At 36.4% G+C, this 25,926-nt stretch overlaps 3 protein-coding genes and 1 long non-coding RNA gene across 4 annotated transcripts in view; 2 read left to right on the top strand and 2 right to left on the bottom strand.

Annotated features, from left to right (window-relative positions):
- Nucleotides 1-337: 337 nt before the first annotated feature.
- LOC132097548 (TBC1 domain family member 10A-like) lies at nucleotides 338-12,331 on the bottom strand. The gene is made up of 9 exons (XM_059503334.1): nucleotides 11,454-12,331; nucleotides 8,290-8,389; nucleotides 6,501-6,608; nucleotides 6,145-6,251; nucleotides 5,685-5,799; nucleotides 5,504-5,569; nucleotides 4,718-4,907; nucleotides 4,482-4,636; nucleotides 338-2,425 (listed from the first exon to the last, which is right to left on the bottom strand). The coding sequence occupies exons 1-9, from the start codon at nucleotides 11,636-11,638 to the stop codon at nucleotides 1,697-1,699; spliced, it is 1,755 nt and encodes a 584-aa protein (XP_059359317.1). The 5' UTR covers nucleotides 11,639-12,331; the 3' UTR covers nucleotides 338-1,696.
- A 1,201-nt stretch (nucleotides 12,332-13,532) lies between these two features.
- On the bottom strand, nucleotides 13,533-15,867 carry LOC132097561 (myosin regulatory light chain 2, atrial isoform-like). Its single transcript, XM_059503350.1, has 7 exons — nucleotides 15,809-15,867; nucleotides 15,419-15,520; nucleotides 14,934-15,009; nucleotides 14,742-14,846; nucleotides 14,550-14,628; nucleotides 14,423-14,471; nucleotides 13,533-14,235 (listed from the first exon to the last, which is right to left on the bottom strand). Exons 1-7 carry the CDS (start codon nucleotides 15,809-15,811, stop codon nucleotides 14,131-14,133), a joined length of 519 nt encoding a protein of 172 aa, XP_059359333.1. The 5' UTR covers nucleotides 15,812-15,867; the 3' UTR covers nucleotides 13,533-14,130.
- A 75-nt stretch (nucleotides 15,868-15,942) lies between these two features.
- On the top strand, nucleotides 15,943-18,073 carry LOC132097562 (uncharacterized). The gene is made up of 3 exons (XR_009422748.1): nucleotides 15,943-16,773; nucleotides 17,366-17,547; nucleotides 17,781-18,073. It is a non-coding gene; the product is annotated as an uncharacterized LOC132097562 (long non-coding RNA).
- A 3,913-nt stretch (nucleotides 18,074-21,986) lies between these two features.
- The window catches only part of LOC132097549 (hexokinase-4-like), a 6,506-nt gene continuing 2,566 nt past the window's right edge, over nucleotides 21,987-25,926 (top strand). Inside the window, exons 1-8 of the mRNA XM_059503335.1 lie at nucleotides 21,987-22,139; nucleotides 22,306-22,468; nucleotides 22,970-23,124; nucleotides 23,205-23,324; nucleotides 23,596-23,691; nucleotides 23,877-23,976; nucleotides 24,161-24,344; nucleotides 25,286-25,441. Of these exons, the coding sequence (XP_059359318.1) occupies nucleotides 22,065-22,139; nucleotides 22,306-22,468; nucleotides 22,970-23,124; nucleotides 23,205-23,324; nucleotides 23,596-23,691; nucleotides 23,877-23,976; nucleotides 24,161-24,344; nucleotides 25,286-25,441 (1,049 nt within the window). The 5' untranslated portion in view covers nucleotides 21,987-22,064. The remainder of the gene's footprint in view (nucleotides 22,140-22,305; nucleotides 22,469-22,969; nucleotides 23,125-23,204; nucleotides 23,325-23,595; nucleotides 23,692-23,876; nucleotides 23,977-24,160; nucleotides 24,345-25,285; nucleotides 25,442-25,926) is intronic.

Below are 25,926 nucleotides of genomic sequence, written 5' to 3'. Positions count from 1 at the left end.
CGTCACAGAAATAAATGACTAATATTTCAACATCATCAGCATTTAAGCAGCAGTTTGTGTAAAGCTTAGTTTGTCCTCAGGCGGTTGTCACTGGTAATTTGTGACCAGAGACATGGGTTTAGACCTCAGACAGAGGAAAAGCAAGGCACTCTCTAATTTGCTACTTAGCACAGGCCATCGCAGATGACCCAGAGCATTAAGGTTTCAGTTTACATCAGCCTCTTTGATGGCTTTCCTTACGGTAATTGAAGCACAGCGGTGACAGAAAACAGGCATGTTCCGGGACCCAGTGGGAAACGGCGCCTTCGTCCTGCGCTTGAAACACAAGAACAACATCTTATAAGTGCTTTTATTTGTACAAAATCTACATATAGGCAACAGTCAGTTGTCGAGGATTGATTATATATTAGACATACAAATCAAAGATTTTGCCAAGCTAATTTGTAAGCATTAGTACAAAAAAACAAAAACAAACAGTGCTCCCATAATCTCAAATTTTAAGATACATCTGAAAATCTGACATGTTTCAGATATTATTAAATGTGACATAAATAAAAATGACTTCCCAAAAACAGCAGGTTTAGCTGTGTAACACACCTCTCTTCACAGATGATGACTGTGTAAGTAACTAGAAGTTCCCAATGTAACAGGTTAACATCTCTGACGTGATCAAACTAAATGAATCATTTGTATGGAACGTGCGCCACCTGGCGGCTTGAGATGAAACAGGTTTACAGTCTTCAGTTTCTCATATTAGTAACTAAATAAATACATCAGACGTGTTAAAGAGACACTACAACATCATTTCAACATCACATCTACTATGTTTGTGATTCCAATGTTAACACACAAGAAATATGTTTTTTTAATATATATATGTAGTTTATAAAAATCTGTAGAAAGTATTCAGATATATATTTTTTAAACAAACTGTACAGCTTGTCACGGTTTACACCAACATGGATCTCAAAGGAACTAATACGCACCCCTTAAAGGTACAGAGTTGTTATTTCAAAGGTACTGCCACAGTGTCAAGCATTTATACACCTTAAGATAACATTTGTGCACTTTTTTTCCTGAAAAGTATTTTAAGGATGCTTCCACTTAAATTACTTCGAAGAAAGATTGAAAAACCTTTTTTCCATTTCACTCACATTTGAATGTAGTTACTCGTAACAGACATGATGTTAAAACACAAAATGCTAATTTGTGTTATAATGACAGTTTAAATAGTTTAGTGAAAAGAGAAAAACAAACAAAAAAACACTTATAATAGTGGCCGTAAATCATACATTATTAACTCTTGCAATGTGACCTAATATTGGTAAGCAGCGAAAAACACAATAACTTGCCAAACAGTCTGTTCTGCTTATGATTGAGGAATAATGGAAGAAGTAATAGTCATTTTATTTTGAACATTGTAACAAAGTCTGTGAAGTCAATTATGGATCAGCACAGAGAAAAAAGGAGATTTGTGTGCATAGACGCCAAAGTGTTAAGTCATTTGATCCTTGTCATTAAGCTTTATATATTCTTGAATTCTTCACACTAATAGGTGCAAGATACTGACGGAGAGGATTCTTGTCACCTCTCCCAAAGAAAATCAAAATACATCCATAGTTTTTCCTCCCATCTTGTTCTCATGCATAATGCTGGTTCCCAATACTGTTTCCTCCCTGAACGTGGAGCTGGAAAGTTACAGGTACGTGTCCTCTGAACCCACGCTCTCACTCGAGTTACGTAAACCAGGAACTCTGGGAGCAGTGACTGAGCTGCCGTTCACAGGCGTGTCGTCTGGAGGAGGCGGAGTGGAGTCTGTAGTGGGTGGAGGATCTGTCGGGTGGGCCGAGTTGTTGGTGTTGCTCGAGTCTTTAGGCAGAGAGAGTGGCTGGACAGTGACTGCAGAGTTGGAGGGCAGATTTCGGGTGGGTTTTGGGAAAGGCTGGGGAGGTGGTGGGGTGCGAGAGAGATTTGGAGACGGTTGAGTTGGCTGTGGATCAGAGGAGGGTGTGTTTTCGGGTGTAGTGAGGTGGGATTGCTGTAGTGATGGAGGAGGATGGTTGGACTGATTGCTTGAGGCCGTCTCTAGTGTTTGAATATTAAGAGCGGCTGGTCTGGGGTCTGCTGGCAGGGCATACGGGTTTGGGATGTCCACTGTCGGATTGGGGGCTTTTCGGATAGTGCTACTTTTCTTGACGCGATTGAATTCAGATTTAGTGTCTGAGGGCAGGGGGTACTGGACGATGATTGTGGGTTTCTGACGGAGGTCTTGGCGGGAGTGTGGCTCGGCAGACATGATGGCATGAGCGCCGTGCATTCTGGGAGGGGACTTGTAGCTGAGCTCGCCGTGAGTCTTCCGCCAGCGCTTGAGCTGCACGCGGTGCTCCCGCTCCACGTCCCGAGAAGATATGGGCAGCTCTAATACCTGCATGTGCAGAAGATAAGCTTCATCATCGTCATTATCCTTGCTGTTTTGACTCAACAACAACGTCATGCTCATAAACCCTTTAAAAAAAATGCATCTATAAGTAAAAGTTCCTACATGAAAAAAAAAAACCTGTTTATTATGAGTTGATGATTTAATATCCAGTAATGAAAATAAATGGTGCCACCTATTGGGGTTTTTAAAAAATAGCTAATTCACAGTTAAAGTAATTTAAGGCAGTGTTCATGTAAATGACATTACGAAATTTAGATGTATGCTTTTAAAATGATTATGATTAAAAACAAAACCCCCTTGAGTAAAATTCTTCACATTATATGAGTGGCATGAATATTTGATTATTTAGCAGTGATGGTTAGGTTAATAAACCTAAACCTTTAGTTCAACATGGTTTATTATATTTATGCAAAGTTGTTTATAAATAAATTAATACTTTTATTCTGCTAGAATGCCTAAAACTGATCAAAAGTGACAGTAAATACATGTCACAAAGGATTTCTGTTTGAAAAATGCTGTTCTCTTGCACTTTCTATTAATCAACAAATCTGGAAAAAATGGAGCACAATTTCCAATTTTCACAAAAATATTAAAGCAGCACAACTGTTTTTAACACTGAAAATGTTTCTTTAGCAGTATTAGAAGGATAGTGTGACACTGTGGAATAAAGTATATTTAAAATTAGTGGTGGGCCGTTATCGGCCTCTTATCGGGCGATAAAAAAAAATATCGCCGTTAATCTATTCTCAAAGTTGGGTTGGGAGCTGGGTCTATACTAAGCAAGCTATGATGACTTTCACCTTGATATTTTATATAACCGACTGGCTGAGGTCAGCCTAAAAAGATGCTCAGGACAGTTGAGGGGCCACTGCTGCGCATCGTCACGAAAGCTTATCTTTTTCACGTGTTATTAAGCCTTACCGCTTGTCGCTTTAAACATTAAAGCATCCAAACACAAGAGGCAGAAAAGCTGAACAGAGTAGCTGGTTACTCGCGCGCTGTGTTCGGTGCGCACGAGAGAGATCGAGAGCCGTGTATCACGGACAGCGACACTGAACCGAGCTCTCTTCTGCGAAGTTCTCCTCGAAGTCCCTCCTGCACCTGAACGTACAAATACAAATCGCAGTTTGAACAAACAAAAAGAAGTGAAAGAGCCCAATTCAGTACTTGCGGTGTTCTGGTGTTCAGGGCTCACGCAGAGAAAGGCGTTACGTATGTGGTGCAGCACGGACTCGATGTGCTTTCACACAGGACGCGTTTGCAGTTCGCTACGTAAACGATCGCTGCACTGCTGCAGACGCAACGCTCCTGGAATGCAACTGGAATCCATTAAAATGCATATGCACTGCAGACGGAGTATGTGTGAAATAGGCATAAGGTTGTTTGCACCTCGTGCAATGTGGAATTAGTTTACAGCTTTTTCAAGCACTTTGTGATGCATTTTGGAAACAGGAGATGAGCCCCTTTTCTAATGCACCAGCTGTCTTGACAAACCCCTTCTCAAAGACTTACTGTTTGTCAGTTTTATTTGGGTAACACATATTCTGAATGCCTTTGGCAGAATTCGAATGAGCCATTTTAATCTAGATTAATTTCAAGATCACAGTGAGATTAATCTAGATTAAAAAAAATTAATCTAGATTAATTTCAAGATCACAGTGAGATTAATCTAGATTAAATATATTTTAAATAGTGGTGAGCATAGATTAATTTTTTTAAAGTTATTTTAAAATCGCCATTTTTTAATGATTCAATTAATATAGCCATAAGCTTAGTTAGTTTTTTTTTTTATAAATTATTTTATTTTATTTTTTTAAATGGCTCATGAACATTTGAACAATGATGTGTGATTATTTTAATGTATTTTATTGTAATTATTATTTCGTTACTAGTGTGCAAAACAAGCATTAACAAAACAATGAATAAATACTGGTTCTGCATATCCTGCTTCAGGTATTAGTCACAAATATGAAAAAAATATTGTTATCTACATCATTTGCTACTCAAACCTCAAATGCAACAGATTGAGAGCATGTGATACCTGTTGTACGAGAAAGCCCTCCTGCATGTATTGTGGCTCCAGAGCCCTGAGAATCTCCATCGTCTCGTACTGACCAGGACAAGCCTTCAGTTTCTCACGAGATCCCAGCATGCTTTTCAGCAACACCAGGCCAACACGGAATATTATCTTCACTCCTATTGTAACAGCAAAGAACATACAGTCAGAAAGAAGACGACAAAGCTGCATGTGTGGTAATATGTGCAAGAGAATCTCACCGTCACACAGGAACATGTCCCACACTCTCAGCACAGACGACCAGGGAAGAGTTCTGGAAAATGCACACATGAACCACTCCGTCATGTAGAGGATAGGCTCTATCTTGTGTTTCTCAAGATGGCGATATGCTGGAGGGCTCACGCGCTTTAATAACGCATTTAAGATCTCTCCATCCAACTGTATGGCCTCCTGAAACACAAACAAAACAGGCATCAGGACAGTGGAGGTTTTTTTTTTTTTTGTCTTGGAGAAAACAGTGCCTTTCTTTTCAGATTATACAAGTCACAGGTTACAGCAGCAACTCCACATTCACATTAGAAAGGCATGAAGGATCATAGATTAGATCTAAATTAATTTTGCCCACAGCTATTTAACTTACTATCCTACATTTGTGAAACTTAAATCCCATTTGAGCAAAAACAAAAGAAGCTTTGTTTTTAATTTAACTGGCACCCAAAGCATGTTTTTTCGTCTCAGGAAACATGACTCAATGCTTGCAGATTGAAAACGGGAACCTCAGATATGAATGCTATGAATAGAAAGCAAACTATGAACCTGAGAACGTGTGTGAGGAACCCAGATAAGGTTTCAATTACCTAAAACTATGAAGTTCATAATAACTGGTCTCATTATCTCAATGTTTTATTACATGGTTGTAAAATGTAGATCCTTTATATAATCACCAGCCAATAGATAATTAATTTTTAGATCTCACAAGCACTTCCCGTTTCCCCTTTTTGGATTAGATTATTTCTCATATAAAACGTAACATTTAGAGGTCTCACCAGGCCTGCGCTGTAATATCCAGGGAGGTACTTCTCACAAATCTGAACCAGCACCCAAAATGCATCCTGAATACCAATAAAACAAACAAGAATTCATCATTTGAATCATTACTTAATCAGTTAAGCATTACAGCTGCTGCTCTAGAATGAGCATTGCAAACAACTTTCTAATGCTTTTGACCTCAGCAGGCATGTGCATCAGAAGCACTGCTGCTATAGGGGCCTGAGCCTGGCAGTAACCCTCATCCGGTCTGTACAGGGTGTAAGCCTTCAACACCCGGAACAGGTCCTTCTGCCTGGTAGAACAGACAGACAAAATAAAACATCATTTAAAAGACAAACAGTAATAAAATACATTAAAAAATAGGTCACATTTTATTTTAAGGTCCAATTCTCGCTATTAACTACTACTTTTGCCTCAATAAATTATTAATTTGCTGCATATTAATAGTTAGTGAACTAGTTGGGGATGTAGAATATGGTCATGCAGAATATGTGCATTATAACTACTAATACACAGCCTATATGTATATAATAGGCATGCTAATAGGCAGCTACTTAATAATGAGAATTTGTCCCTGTAAGGAAGTGTTACCAAAATATACATGCTAACGTATATATATGAAATTATGTTGACTAACCCGTGACCTTCTCGGGACACAAACATCTCATGGAAAGGGAACTGTCTGTGTAGATCTCTCTCTATCACATCAACCCACTTCGGGTCTCCATCCATTTTATCCAACTCCTATTCAACAAGGACAGAAACACAGGGTCAGCTCATTCATAGTCACAAACCAATAAACATCCTATATTTGTGTGTTTTCATAGCTGAATTTAACGCTGCACTGGCTTAACCCCTGTATAAACTTAAAAAAAAAAAAAATTAGTGGGGCTGTGACTAAGTTTGAGGAGCTTTACAGTAAGAGATGCATAATGATACAACAAGCTCTAGTGTGACCTCTTCAAATCAGATATAAGTGCACATCTGACTCACCTCGAACTTCCCGCTGTTTTGTTCTCTTTTCACTTTTCCACCCGACAGATAGAGCCAAGCTCTGCCTCGCAATGAAGGCGGGATTCCTTTCTGACATCGCAGTCGCACCTGTGGATGACAGAGGTCTGAGCGTCACACACCGATTTGTAGAAATATTCAGATAAGCAGGGACCAGAATGTGTTCACTGTGATTACACAAAGCTGAGACTGTGCAGGTAACCCAGACGTCATTTTCAAATGGTTATTTGACACAAAAATGTCAGTTTCCCTTTACACAAAAGCCACTTTATGATTTAACATTTCAACTATGCTGGCTCTGATTCTACGTGATGATTCGACGACTCTTATCACACAACACTGGCTGCACTGGTTTTGTTCTTACAGTACATGTGACCAATACAGGCAAGAACCAACAGAAAGATGGATTTTCTGCTTATGGCCTTTACATTACTTAAAGGATACACAGTATAAAAAGACATCATCGATCCATCATAAAAAGTGCTCCACACAGCACCGGAGGGTTAATAAAGGCCTTCTGGAGCTAATTGATGCAGAATATTATCCACTGAAATGTATAAATTGTAATCTCTAGCTTCTGCAAACTGTTGTAAGCTCTGGTGAGAACATGTTACTGTCGGGCTGGGCAATATGACGATATATATCGGATGGACGAAATTAAAAGTCTATCGATTCATATTGTGCTCTATCGTTTATTTCGTGGTGCCGCAAAATACATTGTTTATGACAATATGTTTTCATTATTTGAATGACGGCAGTCTTACATGCATTACACAGGATGTAGGCAGACGCGAGAATAACACCATGTGCGCACTCATGTCATGCTGCTGTACGCATGGTCATGAAAACTCAATGTTTGCATGCGTTTTTAAGCACTGCAGTTTAAACAACTGATTTTAGGTGAAACAGGTGAAAATGAGCATGCAGTTAAATATCTAAAGTGTCAATATGAATAAAAAAAAAATTCTCTAATATATCTTGCATTCTTGAGTAATTTTAGATAATGGCAAAAAAAAATAGACAGACAGATAGATTGAATTTGATAATCCATAATTTATAATCTTAATAATTTACCCCCCCCCCCAAAAAAAAAGTACATTATTCTGGATTTGCCATGAAAATGTCATGAAATCAATCTGTTTTCAGTAAGAACCGGTTCTCAGTTCCCAACCCTTGAATTGAGTGTCGCTGCTTTCAAACCCTGTTTGACACAAGGACGAGCACACACAGTTACACAGGCATGCAAACATAAAGGCCAACAAAGACTGTTAACAAATCCTTTGGAAAAACTCTTCTGTTGTCTTTACCTGAAGAGGTCTCACTCCCAGTGAAAGCTTTATACAGCTTGAGAGAAAAACAGAGGTGAACACTCAGACTAATAGATAGACACATCACTGAAGACCATATAAGGAGAGCTGATGCGATATTAGTCTTGTCCAGACAGGGCTGCGTTGGTGTCATTCTGCTGAGGCTTTTAATTAATCCAAGCAGCAGTGGGACTGTCTGAGCAAGTCAGTGACAGGAAAAACGAGAAGGGGAAGAAAAGAGAAGGAAGATGACAGTCATAATTTAAAGCCCCTAGGCCTTATATATAGAAATGATTTCCTCATGTTTTCACGGTTTGGTGTATCTATGCCTCCTCTCTCAATTCTCGTGCTTACATGCAAGGCGTTGGCAAACATCTTACATCATTGATCTGTTCCTGGGAACATGCAGTGGAAAAGAATCCAACTGACTGAAGAATCTAGTGAACTTTGATCGTAGCTCCTACCTTCTTGAATCTTTTACTGATCCATCTGTCCCAGTGGTTCAACATATCCAACCATTTGGCTTCCCTGTGCCTTAACACTTCCAGAGACACTTCTTGAGCCCTGCGAGAGAGAAAGAGATTTTTTCTTATCAAAGAAGATGGCATGTTTTATTAGTTCTCATAATCGACTACAACAAGGCAAGGTGAAATATGCAGAACTGCAAATGAAATTTGAATTAAATTGAATACAAATAGACTTGATTAATAATACTTCTGTTCTTGAATATTACTGTATGGAAAACAGCTGCGTAAAAACTCTGCTTAACTTCTGCTTTTGTGTTCCATGAAAGAAAGAAATGAAGTCATAAGGGTTTGGATATGAGAGGGAGTAAATCATGACAAAATCGTGACTTTTTTTGGGTCAACCATAAAACTATAAAACAAAAAAGACATCAAAAAAGACTGAGCTATTTGCAGGAAGGACTATAGCCACTAAACCAACAACCAAAATAGCTTCTTGTGATCTAGTGACAATGTCATAACGTCACTCATAAGTTTATTTTGAAGTTTACTTATTTTTATATGGTATGATTTACTGTAACATACATAAGCAATGAACGGAAATCATGTTGTCAAATATGAGCTCCAATATGAATTACCTATTCACACCTTCTGCATTTGATAAGAAGTCAATAAGAGAGGCAGAACAAACCATTAAATGTTTTTCAGAAACTACCAGTCAATTGTTTGGGGTCAGAAAATGTTTCATTTATTTCTTTTTTACATTTATGTTTTTAGTTTGGAAAGAAATAATACTATAGTTTACAAATTAAGCATACAATTGATCAAAAATAAGAGTAAAGACAATTATAATGTTACAAAAATTACTGTTTCAAAACAAAAACAGAACCATTAAGCAGCACATGTGTTTTCAACATCGATAAGAAATGTAATAATCATTCTTTTCGAAGGATTGTGTGACACTGAAGACTGGAGTAATGAAGCTAAAAATTAGGCTTGCATCACAGATAATAATAAATTACAACTTATACTAAAATTTATTTTCAATGTTTCACAGTATTGCTGTTTTTACTGTATTTCAATCAAATAAATGCAGCCTTGTGCTTATGAGAAAGAAAAAAAAATAGCAGTTGAAACAATCTTAATTATCTGAAATTTTAGGGCAGAATAATCTGAAACGATTTCGTGACTAATGTAAACAGCCATCCAGTAGATGACTAGACACTTTCATCCCTGGAGAATCTCCCTGGGTTCGACCCGTGCTGAGGCTACAATGGTGATGATGAACAGGCCGGTTATCTTTCCCTCTTGCGTTTCCTCTATTCAAATTTGAACCATTTAGCTTGTGGCCAAGATATTTAAATAGCAGTTTGCCAGCACACCAACCAGCAGCTAGCTTCCCCTTTACTTAGATACCGATCCTAACCACTAGAAATTTGATCTGAAAGCAATGTTTCTTTAAATATTTTTCCTATTAAGTTGTAACTTGCAGGTTTTACTTCCCTTACATTTTTCAGAGCAATTTTGACCAAAAACTGAGGAACCTAGAACCGTTTTCATGAGAGTTTTCTCTCTCTCCTGTAGTTGGCAGAGATGGTGTAACCTCGGGGCACCAGCACTCCCATAAACCACAGGAAACGGAAAGCGGCTGTACACTCAGTACAGAGGGACAACTATCACTTACTCATTTATTCCATGCTCTTTAACAATTCACAACGAACAGCCAGGCCTTCTGCCGACTCAGGCTACCGTTTAAAACCGTTAATTCTACACAATGGAGCGGTGGGAATCCCAAATCCAGGCGTATTGGTAAACAACATGAATGTTGTTCTTCTCTGTAGACTACAGTGTGTTTATTAAAGACGCCAACCTGGGGCAGATGCCTCGCTGATAAAAGACAGGAAGCTTTAACAGGTCTGCAACTGCAAAGCAAGTGAGGATGAAACGCCTTGACACTCCATTCAAACCACATCAATGAAAACTAACATTCAACTTTTTAAACCCATTTCCAATGAAAAGAAAACAGTCAGTTTCAAAACTGGTTTAACGAGTTAGCTTTATAAAACATATTGGTAAACTCTGAAAGCAGACTGGTTAATCTCGGTGAGTTTAAGATACTTGGTTGCATGCTATGTTTTGTTTTGTTGTATGCTTTAGTTTGAGCAGCCATCAACCTCCCATTTATTTACTTTAAAAGGGAGGAATCATGCTGCTTTGCAAAAAGGGTGTAGGAATGTATTACGCACAATTACTAATATCATGTGAACATTTCACATGGCTGGTGTAAACAATCACATGACAAGAGCTGTATACAGTATATAATTACATACAAAAAAAAACATTAATTTTGTAATTCACAACATTTCTGTTTTACTGTATATAAATCATTTGATATGTTTTAAAATGTAATATTTTATATTTTTTCACACACAAAATAGAACATAGATTTTAACACAGAAAACGGTTACTTTACAAACTGTTCTTTTGTAATGATAATTGTAGAATTAATAATTGACAATATAGATCTTTAATAATGTTATCAATTTATTACTGTTTTTACTATTTTGGTTCAAATAAATGCAGCTTTTGTAAGCATAATACAAAAAAGACATGAACAAATCTTTAACGATTCCCAACTTTTGACCGCTAGTGTATATTATTATTATTATTACTACTACTACATTCAAATGGTTTAACTCAAAGGCTACATCTTCTACCAGGAATAATGTATACCTCAACTAACTTTTTGTAGAGATGTTGTTATTTATTTATTTGCATTGGGCTACATATTGATTAATAAGCCTACACACACACACACATACATATATATATATATATATATATATACACACACACACACACACACACACACATAGAGTATGGCATTAAATAGGCAGAGCAACAGTATTTTATATATCTATTTTCACTATTGAATTAATTGACACGGATTCTTTAGTTCTGAATGCCTCTGTTTATGTGTGTCAAGAATCTAAACTATGCTGATTTCAAAAGCTTTCCTACTCCTCACACACACCCAATTAATGTCCAAACACGCAGTATTTTCCGTTCCACGCTCCTCACGTGACCTCGATCTCCTAAAATCAAGCAACACAAACAGGATCTGATGGGATCCACAGAACAGCCTTGCAATCCAGCTCACTTACGATTCGGTTGAATATTTCTGGGCTCCTCCGATGAAGCCGTACTTGTCAATTTGTCTCGAGCTGGTGAAGCCGTTGATTTCAGAGTCGGATCCGAAAGAGCTCTCCTCGTCAAACTGACTGCCCAGAGTCCTCACACTCATAGTGTCCTCGGACGAGCGACGTCCGTTCTCCCGCTGAGCCATCATGATCCTCTTCTAACACACAGCCGATGAGTTCACTTACAGGTCATCACCTGCACCCGTCAGTAATCATCCCAAGAGAAACCGTGAAATTAATGAGATGCTTGATCCCAAAACAGGCCAGCTAAAGCCACAAAGCACGACTTTAGTCAATCACGCAGGTTCACTTTAACTTTGTTCCCCGTGTTTAGTAACGTTGCGTAGATTTGTGCGTATTTTAAAACAGCGTCTTCTAAACAGATTCCTGTGCGTCTAAATCACCCGAGTTAAATGCTAAATTAGCTTAGCGCGCAACGTGTCACGATCCGAGCCACAGTTAAACAAACAACGATCTCTGAAAATGTACTTTACGTGAACAGAAACGTCGTCCGAAAACCGTGTAAACAACCGGACGAGCGAAACTACGCCTGATTTCCTGAATCACATTTTTCCAGTCCACGGTTTGTCAGCAACGGCTTCGGTGGACTGTTTTCATTCAGCACGCAGAGCTTTGAGGAAGAAACCCGATTATATTCCCAGTCGAGATGCAACAGCAGTGTTGTTTCCGTAATTTAAGTCGAGGTCCCATGGTTGAAAGCTAAATAATAAAGTAATTGACCCATCACTCAAGTCGTGTTTTTAGTGTTTGGGTGGTGCTGATGATGACATTAGCGCTAATTTTCCAGTCTGTCGCTGTTGCGTTTGACAGTTCTGCACATGCGCGTCTGTGTCACTTCCGGAATCCACTGCTTATTAGCATATATTTCTAAGGAATGGATTTGGGCAGTTTCTCGAGGTTTAATTTGAATAATCTAGTCTTTTTTGTGACATATGTCAATCTTTCTGTCTCCACCTGTTTCAAAGCTGTATGATTTGTGATTCTGGACCACAAAACCAGTCATAAGGGTCTTAAAATAAATTATTGAGATTTATACATCATCTGAAAGCTGAATAAATCAGCTTTCCATTGATGTATGTTTGTTAGGACAGGACAATATTTGGACGAGGTATTATTTTAACAACTATTTGAAAATCTGGAATCTGAGAGTGCAAAAAATAAAAATATTGCGAAAATAGACAGAGTTGTCCAAACTAAGTGCATAGAAATGCATATTACTAATCAAAAATAAATCTGTGTATATATCTAATACTGGCAGTAGTACACGTTTTAGCAGGCTGTTTTACAAATGCACAGAATAAAATGGCCTAGGAACATTTATTTCATATAAATTGCTAATCAGTTTCACAATTAATTACAAAGAAACACCAAGTACGCTACAATTAATTAAACATGAATATCTGTCTAAAATATAGAAATACTAAAACAGTATTTTCTTGTGAAACATACTAAAATAGTCTTGTTAACCCTTTAGTTAGGGATCACATATTCACTATTTGTTCACTAAGGGTTTTTCCTCAATAAACTTAAAATTAGCTGCATATTAATTAGTTAGTAAGGTTAAGTATTGGGTCAGGTTAAGGGATGCAGAATAAGACATTCATATGTGCCTAATAAGTACAAATAAACTGCCAAAATGCTAGTAATATACATGCTAATAAGCAACTAGTGAATTGGTCCTTAAAATAAAGTGTTACCATAATCATAATAAGTGTTTTTGTTTTTTTACAACACTGTGTCAATGAATCTTCAGTGACATATAAAGATGTAGTCCAAGCCTGTATGTATTTCTTTCTGAACACAAATGTAGATTTTTTTTTTGCAGAAAAACAAACAACATTCACAGAAAAAAAAACAGACAGTTCTCAAAAAATCTTTGTTAGTTTTGAACAGAAGTAAAAAAATGTCATGCATAGTATATCTCTTGACCATTTCTGAAAAGGTTGGGTTTACAATATTTAAAACACAACCCCTACACATAATGCATTATTTCATCTACGTTTAAAATAATTAAAGCATAGCAACTGTGTATAAAGTTTATTATAGGTTTGAGAAATGTGCCACATCCAAGGGCCTCACAAAGTTCCAGTTACAAAACAGCAGTTTAACAAACCGTCTGTGGAGGGCAGCAGTTACATTTACATTCAGTCATTTTGCAGATGCTTTTATCTGAACCGACACACAATTATGAAAGACTGAATTTATAGTCTTTTAATTACAGACAGAATTTACAAGTGAGCAAATATCTTACCCTTTAATGTTCAGTTAGTTATGCTCAGTATAATATGTATGTGTTCTGAATATAATAATATAATGGAAATGTATTTTTATAAAACGGAAATCAATGAGCTAGCCTTCATATCATTCAATATTTTCTGTTAAAAACTTATGAAACTACATTGTCTTGTAGTGCACTGCTCCTAAATGTACAATTGAATTTGACAGCAAGCAATAGATTTGTATTACTCCTCGCCTTTATTATATCCAGCACTACCAGAACAAAAATTCTTGTTTCGAAATGCAAAACAAAGGTTTTAATAATGAAGAATAATGATGCCTGAGGGCTGACATGAGCCGAATTCTCAGACTGAGGAGCTTCCGATGAAAGATTTGCCTTTATTCAAGACTCCTCCTTTTCATCACCATGCGTGATAATGTAGCAAAGTGATTTATAGTCAATATTCCCAGCCACATCTATTGGGGCCACTGCAAAAGCTTGGTCAACCTGAAAGAGAATCAAGTAGAACATCATTAGATCAAGTTATTCTGTAAAAAGTACACATCCTTATCACGGCACTTGATAATATAGCCCATTGTTTGTGAAAGATTGGGAACATTATCTGCATCTATTGATTTTTAATGCATTTTATTTTTTTTAGATGCAATTAGTATTTATAAATGCAAATATTCACCTCTTCCGCTGTGAATTTATCAGCTTGGTTCATTAGCAGCCTTCTGAACCTGAAACAAAACAACATTGGATCCATCAGTTGATCTTGAAAATACAGAAAGGTTTTTTGATCTGCTTTAGACACATACTCGTCCTTATTGACAACTCCTGTAGCATTTGGGTCAAACAGTTTAAAAGCAGCAAGAATGGTTTCTTCTGGGTCTGTGCCTGTTTGGAGGTAAGAATATTGCACAAATTATAATACATCTTCCATTCAAGTCCCTTATAGACTTGTTTCTTATTCATCATTTTTTAAAATCTTGAACGTTTAGTTGTCATACCATTGAGTTTTTCCCCGAAGAGAGTGAGGAAGACAGTAAAGTTGATGGGCCCTTTTCCCTCTGCTAACATCGACTCCAGCTCTTCATCACTCACGTTCAGCTTTCCTGCGCAAACACAGACAATGCTTATGCTTCTGATGTTTCAGACGTATAATGAAAGTATTCTGAAACTCTCAAATGCATTTTATATACCTAGTTGTGCATACGTTTCCTTCAGATCAGTTTTGTTAATAACTCCATCCCGGTTCTGATCTATGCAGCCAAATGCCTATAAAAAAAGCATAGTTATTATATATATATATATATATATATATATATATATATATATATATATATTATCAAATCAAGTACATTTTACTTGTACATTGTTTCAGAGCAGCTTAACAGAAAAGAATGATGTTAATAATGTTTATAATTCTTCATCAGATCTTCATGCTTTATAGTCACGTTTAGCAGATTACAGCTGGACAATAAAATAGTTTACTGTACATTATGAAAAATAAAAAAAGCAGATAAGATTTGCTAAACAGAAGACTATACAGTAAATCACAGTGTGTATTTACTGTATGTACTAATTTGTTATTAATTAGGATTGTGGTGATTTATATATATATATATATATATTTTTTTTTTTTTTTTTTTTTTTTTTTTGGTTTTCAGGCGATATAAAGACTGACCTCTTTAAACTCCTGTATTTGTGATTGCTCAAACATGGAGAAGACATTGGAGGAGCCCCTTTGAGCAGGTTTACCCCTCTTAGCTGCAGCTTTCTTACTAGCCTGTAAGAAAAATAAAATAAAAATAACAATTATAAGCACACAGTAGAGTGTTTATAAATATACATATTTAGGCTCTTTAAAATTACTTTTTGAAAAGATGAATTATTTATTATTGAAATTATTTATGAATTCTATACTTCTATTTATGCCTATGTTATCCACCTGTCTTAATAGAAGAATTACTTAAAAAAGTGTAAAGTCCTTCTAGTTGCACTAATATAAATCCTTTATTTATTATATTAAATTTCACATTAATTGTCATTATAAAAAGTGGCTGTGTTCACTCACCATGCTGACTGTCTCTGTGTTTGTGCTCCTGGGTCAGGGGGGTTGCTAATGCAGTCTTTAAGTATGAGGAGTCTTATCACTCAAAGTCTGCAGTGCTTCTGTTAGACCCCTACATGGGCACCCACAGTCTCCTAAATACAGGAGCCCTGATAACTGCACAAGTGCTCAGATTCCAGTGGGGTGGAAGATGAGATAAAGTGGCTGGATAGGAAGGGCAGAGTAAATTTTTAAGAGATGAAAATACTAGATGGATGCAATGCAAATGAGAAAGTGAATGAGAAAGAGGGAAACAAAGGCCTGAGGCAGTGGTTAAATGTGAGATTACGTGAGTCTGGGTGGCAGTACAAATGTTACATGTCAAAATTAGGGCAGCTCATGACCTGGAGAATTACAGAGCTCGCGTATCAACAAAGTGTCCTTGAGGTACACGCACAGTCCTTGTGACTGTTTATTTTGGGTTTGCCTGGATTGTGTTGAATTGCATTTGTGTGAAGAAAATAGACTGTGTGACAGCATTGTGCATGTGGAGTCATTTTTATGAACTAAACCCAACTTAAAAATGAATCACTATTTTGATTCAGTTCATTTTATGAATGGGTCAAACAGGTTAGCAACGATTCAAAATTTAGTTTGATTCATTTGGACAGCTCACTTGTGTACTGTATATAGCAGTTTCTTAGGGTCATTCACACAAAAAGTGTTTCCGCTTTTAAATACATAAGACACATGACAGTGGAAGAGAAACGTAAGAAAAAGGAATTGTTTTTCTTACGACTGGCAGAAGCAATGTCCAAATTTAAAGTTAAAATACCTTAATGATGAATTCATTTTTTACAGACATGCTTTTCTCTTCAGAAGAGGTTAACTGATGGATTGGGGTCATGTGAATTACTCGTGGATTATTTTGATGTTTTGATCAGCTGTTTGGACTCTGACAGCACCTATTCACTGCAGAGGATCCATTGGTGAGCAAAGTGATGTAATGCTAAATTTCTCCAAATTTGTTCCGATGAAGAAACAACCTCATATACATCTTCGACGGCCGGAGGGTGAGTACATTTTGAGCCTGTTTTCACTAGATCACTCAAATATTTATCCATGCAGAATGTTAGTAGCTGTTCCTCAGTCAGATGGGCATTTTCAACTTTATCTTATTCGCTCTAGTCTGTACTGGGGCAGATTTAGGGGTGTCGTTCAGGGTTTTATCAAGTCAGCTAAATCAGATAAAACACCCGGATTGTTCTCAAAATTGTACATTGCGTAGTCTAATAATTTTTCCTCATCAGAGGGAAAGCACTGTTTGTTTAACTGACATGACTTTATCCTTTATCAGGTCATCATTCATTTTCCTGAATGAGTATTAAATATAATAAAATTGATCTTCAGTTTAGCCTGTTCCTCCTGAAACAGAATCAAAAAATGTAATCTAGTGTTTCTGCGAGAGTGAGACATGGTTATTTTGTGACAATTAAATAGATTTAAGAAGGTCTACATAAGTTGAACCCAAAGTTTAAAAGAAATTGTCACTGAAAACACCTACGCTCTGTTATTCTACAGGGTAAACTGGGAACGCTTGTCACTTAAAAGCTATGTGGTTTAAAATGAGCTGAGATTCATGCAGAGTTCAGCCTCAACACGCAAGCCTGGAAGTTTCTACAGATCCTGAAGACCCACATCAGCTGCTTCAGTTGTGTTTCATTTAGGCTGGAGATCAATTTGACTGGAAAGTGCCTTTAAGAGTGAGACTGTACACCCCTGTCAATATGCTTCCATTTACAAATATTAGAAACTGTAAAGGATACTGATTTTGATATAGATTAAATAAAAAGCCTTCTAAGAGGCTAAATCCAGAGTTCTAATTTTGTGTTACTGAAAAACTGAAAAAGTCAATTATATTAATATTCCTGTATCTGACCATAAACTGCTGAATTGATTTTCTTTTAATAATCATTCTATATTTTTCTCACTTAAGAGAACTGAATGGAAAAGAGGCAGAAGTCTGATGTAAGCCAGATTTGTACAGCTTGAACCACTGAACCACGTTGCGTGACTTTAGACTCTTGAAACAAATGATGTTTTGACCCACTTTTACTTTTCTAAGAAAGTTCCTTTGATCACTGATTGTGTTGAACTGTTCTTAAATACCACAAATGAATTAAGTGGAAAGTGGTTTTCACTTTGTGATGGTTAGGATGAAATAGCACTGATATGTATTTGAATTGTTAACACTTTTAGTTTTAAGTGTTTCAACAAATCTGATTTAGAATCGGCATTGCAGTATTTGCCAATAAATAAATAAACCTTGATGTTGATGGTAATAATCCAGTACAGTCAGAGTACAGGCATGTCATTGTTATTTACAGTTTAGTTGTAATTTACATAATGCAATTTTACATTAATTCGATATACAGATATTGCTTGTCATCTACAGCTGTCACAGTGCCCAGGCCTTGTATAAGGGAGAGATTATCTCTTTCAGTGTCTGTATTATAACTTGATTTGATAAGAAGTTGTAGCAGTGAACTATGAATCATTTGTTCTGGCTATAAAAGACAATCTTAAAGAGGCTTTATATCGTCACATGAGCGTTTTTAACTTGGTTAAGCTTTAAATATGTCATCTCATCTTTTGTTTTTATTATCATTGGCCGATATAGTATTGCACCACAAGAATTTCTCTGTAATTCCATATTACAATATGAACTGTCCTACTGTCTGTGAAGGTTAGAGTTACACCAACACATAGACTGTCACTCATTTTCACCAAACAAGACTCATACTCCTCCAATGTTTTCCTAAGAAATTTTGCCTCATTTAACAATTTCCCTTTGGGCACTTAACCAAGGGCAAGCAAAGTATTTTCCATATCAGTAGTGTGCGGTCTTCACAGATATCCAAGGTGACGGGTTTGCCACAGCAACAAGAAGCGGCCTGCAGTCTGAATTGGCGTAGAAGGAGACAGGTGGGGTATTTTTCTACAAAAATAGGAGGAAACAGTCCTTTTGTTGCCTTAGTTACAGGGAGTCAGAAAGGAAGAAAATTATGAATGAAACCCTATTTTCTGAACAGAGTATAAGTTAAAAGTAAAAGGTTTGCTTATTTTTGTATAATTAGGACATACAGCTGTAGTGGTGCAGCGTATGCTGGTCGAGCATCATTTGTTGGAACATCTCTAACAAATCCCATCTCATCTCATGCCGAACAAGGAATTGGAAACTTTCTGAGTGAACTGGAATGAAAAAAAAAAAGTGGTTTCTTGTTTTGGAACACGTCTTGGATGACTGAAAATGGACCACACAAAAGACCATCCGGTGTGACTGACTATTGGAACATCCACAACTGACCATGAAGAAGGTTGGATAAGTTATATATAAATAGTTTATTTCATATTTGATTCAGATTTTATTTCATTTGAGCCATTGTTCAGGGAGAATGCAGATTTTTCTTTAAAATGATGCAGACATGAAGAAAACACACCATGGACCTTCATACCATGGAAAAGGTAAAATATATTTTATTTTCTCTTTTTTTACATAGTCAGCATGTGTTGTCTATATTGGCATATGAATGATGTTTATGAAGCTTAACCTATAATTTACTTTCTCTAATAATATTATATTGTACCCGTAGGTGTAGACCATTTTTACTATGTAGCCCACGTTGTCAAGAGCAGATTCTTAAATATTATATCTTTTATTATCTTTACTTAATTGCACCTGGTTTCTGTCCAATACACTGCCAGGAATGAAGCGTTTATCTTATGAGCTTGCGTTGGTCCTCCCCCTCACGCCACAGTAGATGTGTTTGTTGCGAGTTTGCTCTTATGACAGTCTTATATGGCTCATGACCTTAGACGAACTCCATGTGTGTGATTTGTGTCACTCTTGCTACAGCTTTAATTCAGAGATGATTGCACAATTATTTGTCGGTCTGCCAACTCCATTGGCCTGCATTTAATGTGTACCAATAAACAGTTCTTATGATTATAAAAGCTGATAATAAGCGATGAACTCCAGCTAGAGTTGTCACGCCCTCTCATAAAATGATTAAAATGATTTTTTTCTTCTTCTCTGGAATAAGACAAAATACAGAAGTCACAGCTGTAAAAATATTATGATACTGATAGCCGTCTGTCTTGATTACGTTAGACTGAGGACGGGTCTTTTTAGAATAATGCAGGCTAGTGCAATGTATGTTTAATAATAATGGATCATTTGCATTCCAGTCAGTCGCGTATCATGTGTTTAACCGTAGTGTTTTTAGTTTTTTTTTGTTATGATACAAATTCATATGGTTGTATGATAAAGATTCTAGTGTAGGGAAGTTCTACAGTGTTGGAGAGTCTGAATAAATATTGGTTCTTAAGTTGAACTATTCAAAGCAAGAATAAATGATAAATGTTTCTAAAAATAACGTTCTGTTTGCCCTGATAAGCACCTTTCGCAATGTTAGTATATTGTGACCGTAACTCAGCGTGGGAGTTCAATGGGTGTCTGAACATCCAGAGTGCACATGACTTTTTAAGGTCTTGATAAAAAGGCGTTGTTTTAATATGCAGCACACATTTATATATTATAAAATCTGTTTGTGTGTGTCTGTTAATGAGTGCAAATTACATGATAAAAATTGTAGTTAGTTACGTAATTTATAACATTACACATTTTTAGTAATATAATCGGACTACTTTCTGATTAATTTTAGATCACTTTTGACCAAAGTTGATTATCACATTGATTTGTATAGGATAAAGGGGCTAAAACGTTTGGGAATCCCTGCATTATATGTAAATATCATATGACACAGGCTGCATGAATTTGTTACCTAATAATAGAGTAACTTACACAAAAATTATGACATTATCTATTGGCAATATATAAAGCGATATTTGGTCACACCAATTCTCACTATTTATTCCTATTGCTTCAATAAACTCAACTAATTTGCTGCTTATTTATAGTTAATAATGTAGTTATTAAATGTAGGTTTGGGGTTGGAATCGTTGGATTAAGGAATCTAAAATGTGCTAATATGCTTTACAAATACTAATAAACAGACAAAATGCTAGTTATATGCCTGCTAATAAGCAACTAGGTAATAGTCAGAATTGGTTCCAAAATTAAAGAGCAGCCAGAAATCAGAACCATGTAGTATACGAAATCAACACCCAAAAGCCTTCATGTTATCAGCATTTTAGCACAGAATTCAACAGGCCAGCAGAGTTTTTTTTTTAAACACAATTCTATAAAACTTAACATTATTAATGCCTTAATTATTCCTGTCTTTCACCTATGCATTTGTAATATCTTTCTCTTTCTTGAACTTCCTTAAATATATTAGGGAAAAAATGAACAAAATATATATTTATTCATATATATTTTGTTCATTTTTTCCTTACACAATTTGTATGCTTCTGAAGCAATTGAGGACCTTTGTCTAATCACATATCTGACTTTTTAAACAGACCCCCTTTTTTTACCCTGTCTGACCACTTAGGTAACTCTTCAGAGTGCAATAAACTTTAGATGTTTGGACTTTCTCTCACATTACATTCCTGCAAACCTATTTCTGGAAAAAACTGTTTGCGCTTTGCAAACCAAGTCATCTAAATTTAGCGAGAGTTTTAAGTTCAGTGGCTATTTTTAAATGTAACCTAAATCCCACTTTTAAAAATCTAATTCTCTAATTACATTTAAAAAAATCAATATAATACAATATTATATAATATCACTTAAAACTTTAGTGGCACGATTAAATATTTGAGGAAATTCACATGGCAATTGTGCATTTATTTATTGCATTGTATTGCATTGCATTGCAATAAATCAGAATGATGCTTGTGTTTAAAAATACACTGTAATAGTAAAAATATAATAAAATATAATGGTACTATAATATAATATGTTCATTCTTGTTTACACACACACACACACACATATATTATGGAGATATCATTGAATTTCCCATGGAGGCAAAGATCAGGTCATGTTCTCTGCGAAGCATGTGATCATACCGAGTGGCCTTGACAGCTAGGTTACCAAGGTGATGGGTGAAATTAAATGTGCATATGTGTGTGTGTTTGATCAAGATGTGTGTGTACCGTGTGTGTGTGTACACAGAAGGCAATGATCCTTCTGACCACACCTCCCCACCTCCTTCACTGGAGCATAAAAACAGCTGAGCATCTCCATGCTCCTCACACACATTCAAACTTTAGCAAATCAACGCTCATCATACATTGTTTGAAAAGACTTGTAAAGATGCCGTGCCTCTCTTCAGCACGTAGGCAGAGGATGCCAAGTGACTTTGAGTCAGTACTGGAGAGATTTCTCATGGTAAGACACACAGCAATATGTTTAGACTGACATGAATCATAACACATGCTTTTTGTCTGTTTTGTGATTCACTGGCACTCCTAGGAGAGTTACAGACACATTTGAGATCATGCTAATATCAAATTAACATTTATTTGAATCTCTCTCTTTCTGGCATATTCTACAGGTGGACCAAATTCTGTCTGAGTTTCTGCTGAGTAAAGAAGATCTAGAGGAAGTGATGAGGAGAATAAGGAGAGAGATGGAGAGAGGACTGCGAGTGGAGACACATGATGAAGCAAGTGTCAAAATGCTGCCCACTTATGTCCGCTCCACACCTGAAGGCTCCGGTATGACTTCTGCTGGAAAACTACATTGATATAAAGTGTAATTAGATATAACGAAAGCACTGTATTTCATATTTTTTGGTTGGTTGAGTATAACTTATATGCTGCATTGTCTATTTATTGTTTAAAATATATATTAAAGTTTTTTTTTTTGTAATATTTGAACTATTTTGTCCTTACAATGAAAGTCAGTGGAGTCTAAAACAGTATTGGACCCCACTGACTTTCATTGTAAGGACAGAGAGAAGGCATTTTTCAAAATATCTTCTTGTGTTCTGCAGAATAAAGAAAGTTGCACAGGTTTGGAATAATGTGAACTAAGTGACAAAGTAAATAGATCAGCAGTGTGCTATGAGTTTAATCAATATTAGCTTCTCATTAGATTAGTTTATAACAGATGAGTACATTGACAGAAAATCCCTAATGGGCTTTCTTTCCTGGAATCAGGGGTTGACTCCTATGACTCATGATGTTGCTGATGCTTATTTATGTGACTCAACTCAGAGGTTGGTGATTTCCTGGCACTGGATCTTGGAGGGACAAACTTCAGAGTAATGCTGGTGAAAGTGGGTGAGGATGAAGAGCGCGGCTGGAAGGTGGAGACGAAGCATCATATGTACTCCATCCCTGAAGATGCCATGACCGGCACAGCTGAAATGGTGAGATATCAAAAGGTCAAAAACTCATACACATATTCTGAAATTTTAGACTCATTGTAGCCCCCTTTCTCTACATATAGTTGTTTGACTACATTGCCAGCTGCATATCTGACTTCCTGGACAAACATAATCTGAAGCATAAGAAGCTTCCACTGGGATTCACCTTCTCCTTTCCAGTCCGTCATGAGGATTTGGACAAGGTCAGTGTCTGTATGCATATAAACATGAGCCTCTTAAAGGGATAGTTCACCTACAGTTGCTGGTCCCCATTGACTTGCATAGTGTTAAGTCAATGGGGACCAGCAGCTGAAGGTAAACTATCCCTATAAGGTTCAATCACATTTATGCTGTGGCAGATGTGTGCCATGTTTTTAAACTCATTTCATTACAAAGTGAAGTTGACATGCATTTTAATTTGAACTTTTCAATGTTTTAGGTTAACAGACGTACTTTTATGTTTTATTTTAACAGGGCATTCTGCTTAACTGGACTAAAGGCTTCAAGGCCTCTGGTGCTGAGGGCAATAATGTTGTTGGTCTACTGAGAGATGCCATTAAAAGAAGAGGGGTTAGTTTGCACGTCTTACCTTTCATACTAACAATTTCCAGCAGAATTTCAGTTCTTAATGGAAAGGCTAGGAAGGAGAACAGAAAGCTTCTTTCACACCATTAGTACATTAGACACCTTAAAAGCTTATAATAAAAGGTTTAAACCGCTGTCCAATAAAAGTGAATGAATAATTCTTTGTTCAGGACTTTGAAATGGATGTGGTTGCCATGGTGAATGACACAGTAGCCACCATGATCTCCTGCTACTATGAAGACCACAGCTGTGAAGTCGGTATGATAGTAGGTAAGAGTGACTAAAGACCCATGTAAATATAATTAGAGCTTGGTAATAAACTTTATAACAGGAAGATGGAATATTTTAACAACTATTCAGGAAAAAAAACAGCATGGCAATAAAACAATAGGCCTGAAGCTTTTAGTTTAATGTTTTTGTTGTCTCTCTCTTTCATTATGCCATGGTTTCTCAGGAACAGGCTGCAATGCATGTTATATGGAGGAGATGCATAAGGTGGAGCTGGTGGAGGGAGAGGAGGGGAGGATGTGTGTGAACACAGAGTGGGGAGCGTTTGGGGACAATGGTGAACTGGATGACTTCCGGCTGGAGTATGACCGGGTTATTGATGAGATTTCACTGAACCCTGGACATCAGCTGTGAGTGAGCTTTAAAAAATTCACAAAAAAAAGGTGGTCCAGAAGTCTGATACCACTTTGATAAACGCATTTATTTTGTAGTATGATCAGTGCACTTAATTGCATCTCAAAAGTACTTTAGAAAAAATTTATATATACTTTCAAATAATGTATTTATGTAATATAGACCACTTAAGTGTACTTTAAGTGTTTCTTTCATAACACACTTAAGTACACTTTTAAAGTGCATTTAGTACTACTACCAAATTAAAAGTTTTATACTTTTAAGTACATTTAAAGTAATCATAAAAATATGATACTATGCATCTTTCTCTGATTTTTTAGCATTTTTTTTATTTTTATCTAAAACATTTACAGGAACATTATTTCAACTCATCTTTAAAAGAAGTATAATTAATCAGTATGTTATGATGTCACATTTATCCTTTCAAACAACTCTTCAATAAAATATGAAGATGCATGCACAGTTTCTTCAAATATCACATCTGTAACTAGATTAGATACTTTAGGAGCAGCGATGTGATCAATGTCAGAATCTGAACCACATGTCCTAACATGCTTCTAGTTTAAGAGGTTAGTTAGACGTCAACCTGGAGCTCTTATGTGGTCTCCAGGTGACCAGGGTTGTTTTTCTGTACATGTGGAGATACTCACGGTAGCCACGTCAGTGCTGGAATACACACGGCTGGATTAATGGCCAGGGAAAGAGATCATTAGTGAAGCTGCTCGCTTAATGTGTATTTACAATGTATGCTTGAAGATACTCAATGGGCTGCTCCGCTGTCCACGTCACTTCAGGCCATTTGTATTTCATGATTGTCCTCAGGCTTTTACTAGCTTTAAAATCTTTTATTTTGCCGCTGCAAATAATGACTTAATGTCAGTGTTTTAACTATGAAAGATCTAATATCTATATATATATATTGTTCTCATGACTCTAGGTATGAGAAGCTGATTGGTGGGAAATATATGGGGGAGCTTGTGCGTCTTGTGCTGCTAAAACTAGTGAATGAAAACTTGCTGTTTAACGGTGATGCCTCAGAACTGCTGAAAACACGAGGAGCTTTTGAAACTCGCTTCGTCTCCCAGATTGAGAGGTATGACTGATGATTTTAAAACGAGAACTGTAGATTGTATTTTTTGTTGAAACATTCCTAAATCAATATGCTTTTGTGTGAGAAGCAAAGTGACGCCAGATATTAAGTTTTGCCATCTGAATATTGTAATTAAAGTGTTTATACTGAAAACAAGAAAATATTTTGTTCTTGTTTTCAGCAAAAACTCACTTAATTTTGATCACTGTTTTCAGAAAACAAGGCTTTGAGATCAGAAGCTTCAAAAACCCTTGTGAAAAATAAGTGCACTGAATTGCATTGAAATGTGCACTTAAGTGTAGTGTACTTCAAACTACATAAACTGTTCTTACAGATAATGAAATTATTTATAGTACACATATTTAATATCAATTTAAACTAGTGCTGTCAAATGATTAATCACATCTAAAATATAAGATTTTGTTTGCATAATATATGTGTGTTCCGTGCATATTTATTGTTCAAATATACACACATAATATATATTA

The sequence above is a fragment of the Carassius carassius genome, chromosome 21, assembly GCF_963082965.1.
Source record: "Carassius carassius chromosome 21, fCarCar2.1, whole genome shotgun sequence".
Taxonomy (NCBI): domain Eukaryota; kingdom Metazoa; phylum Chordata; class Actinopteri; order Cypriniformes; family Cyprinidae; genus Carassius; species Carassius carassius.
The sequence above is the reverse complement of the archived record's forward strand: the minus strand, read 5'-3'. Positions and strand labels throughout refer to the sequence as shown.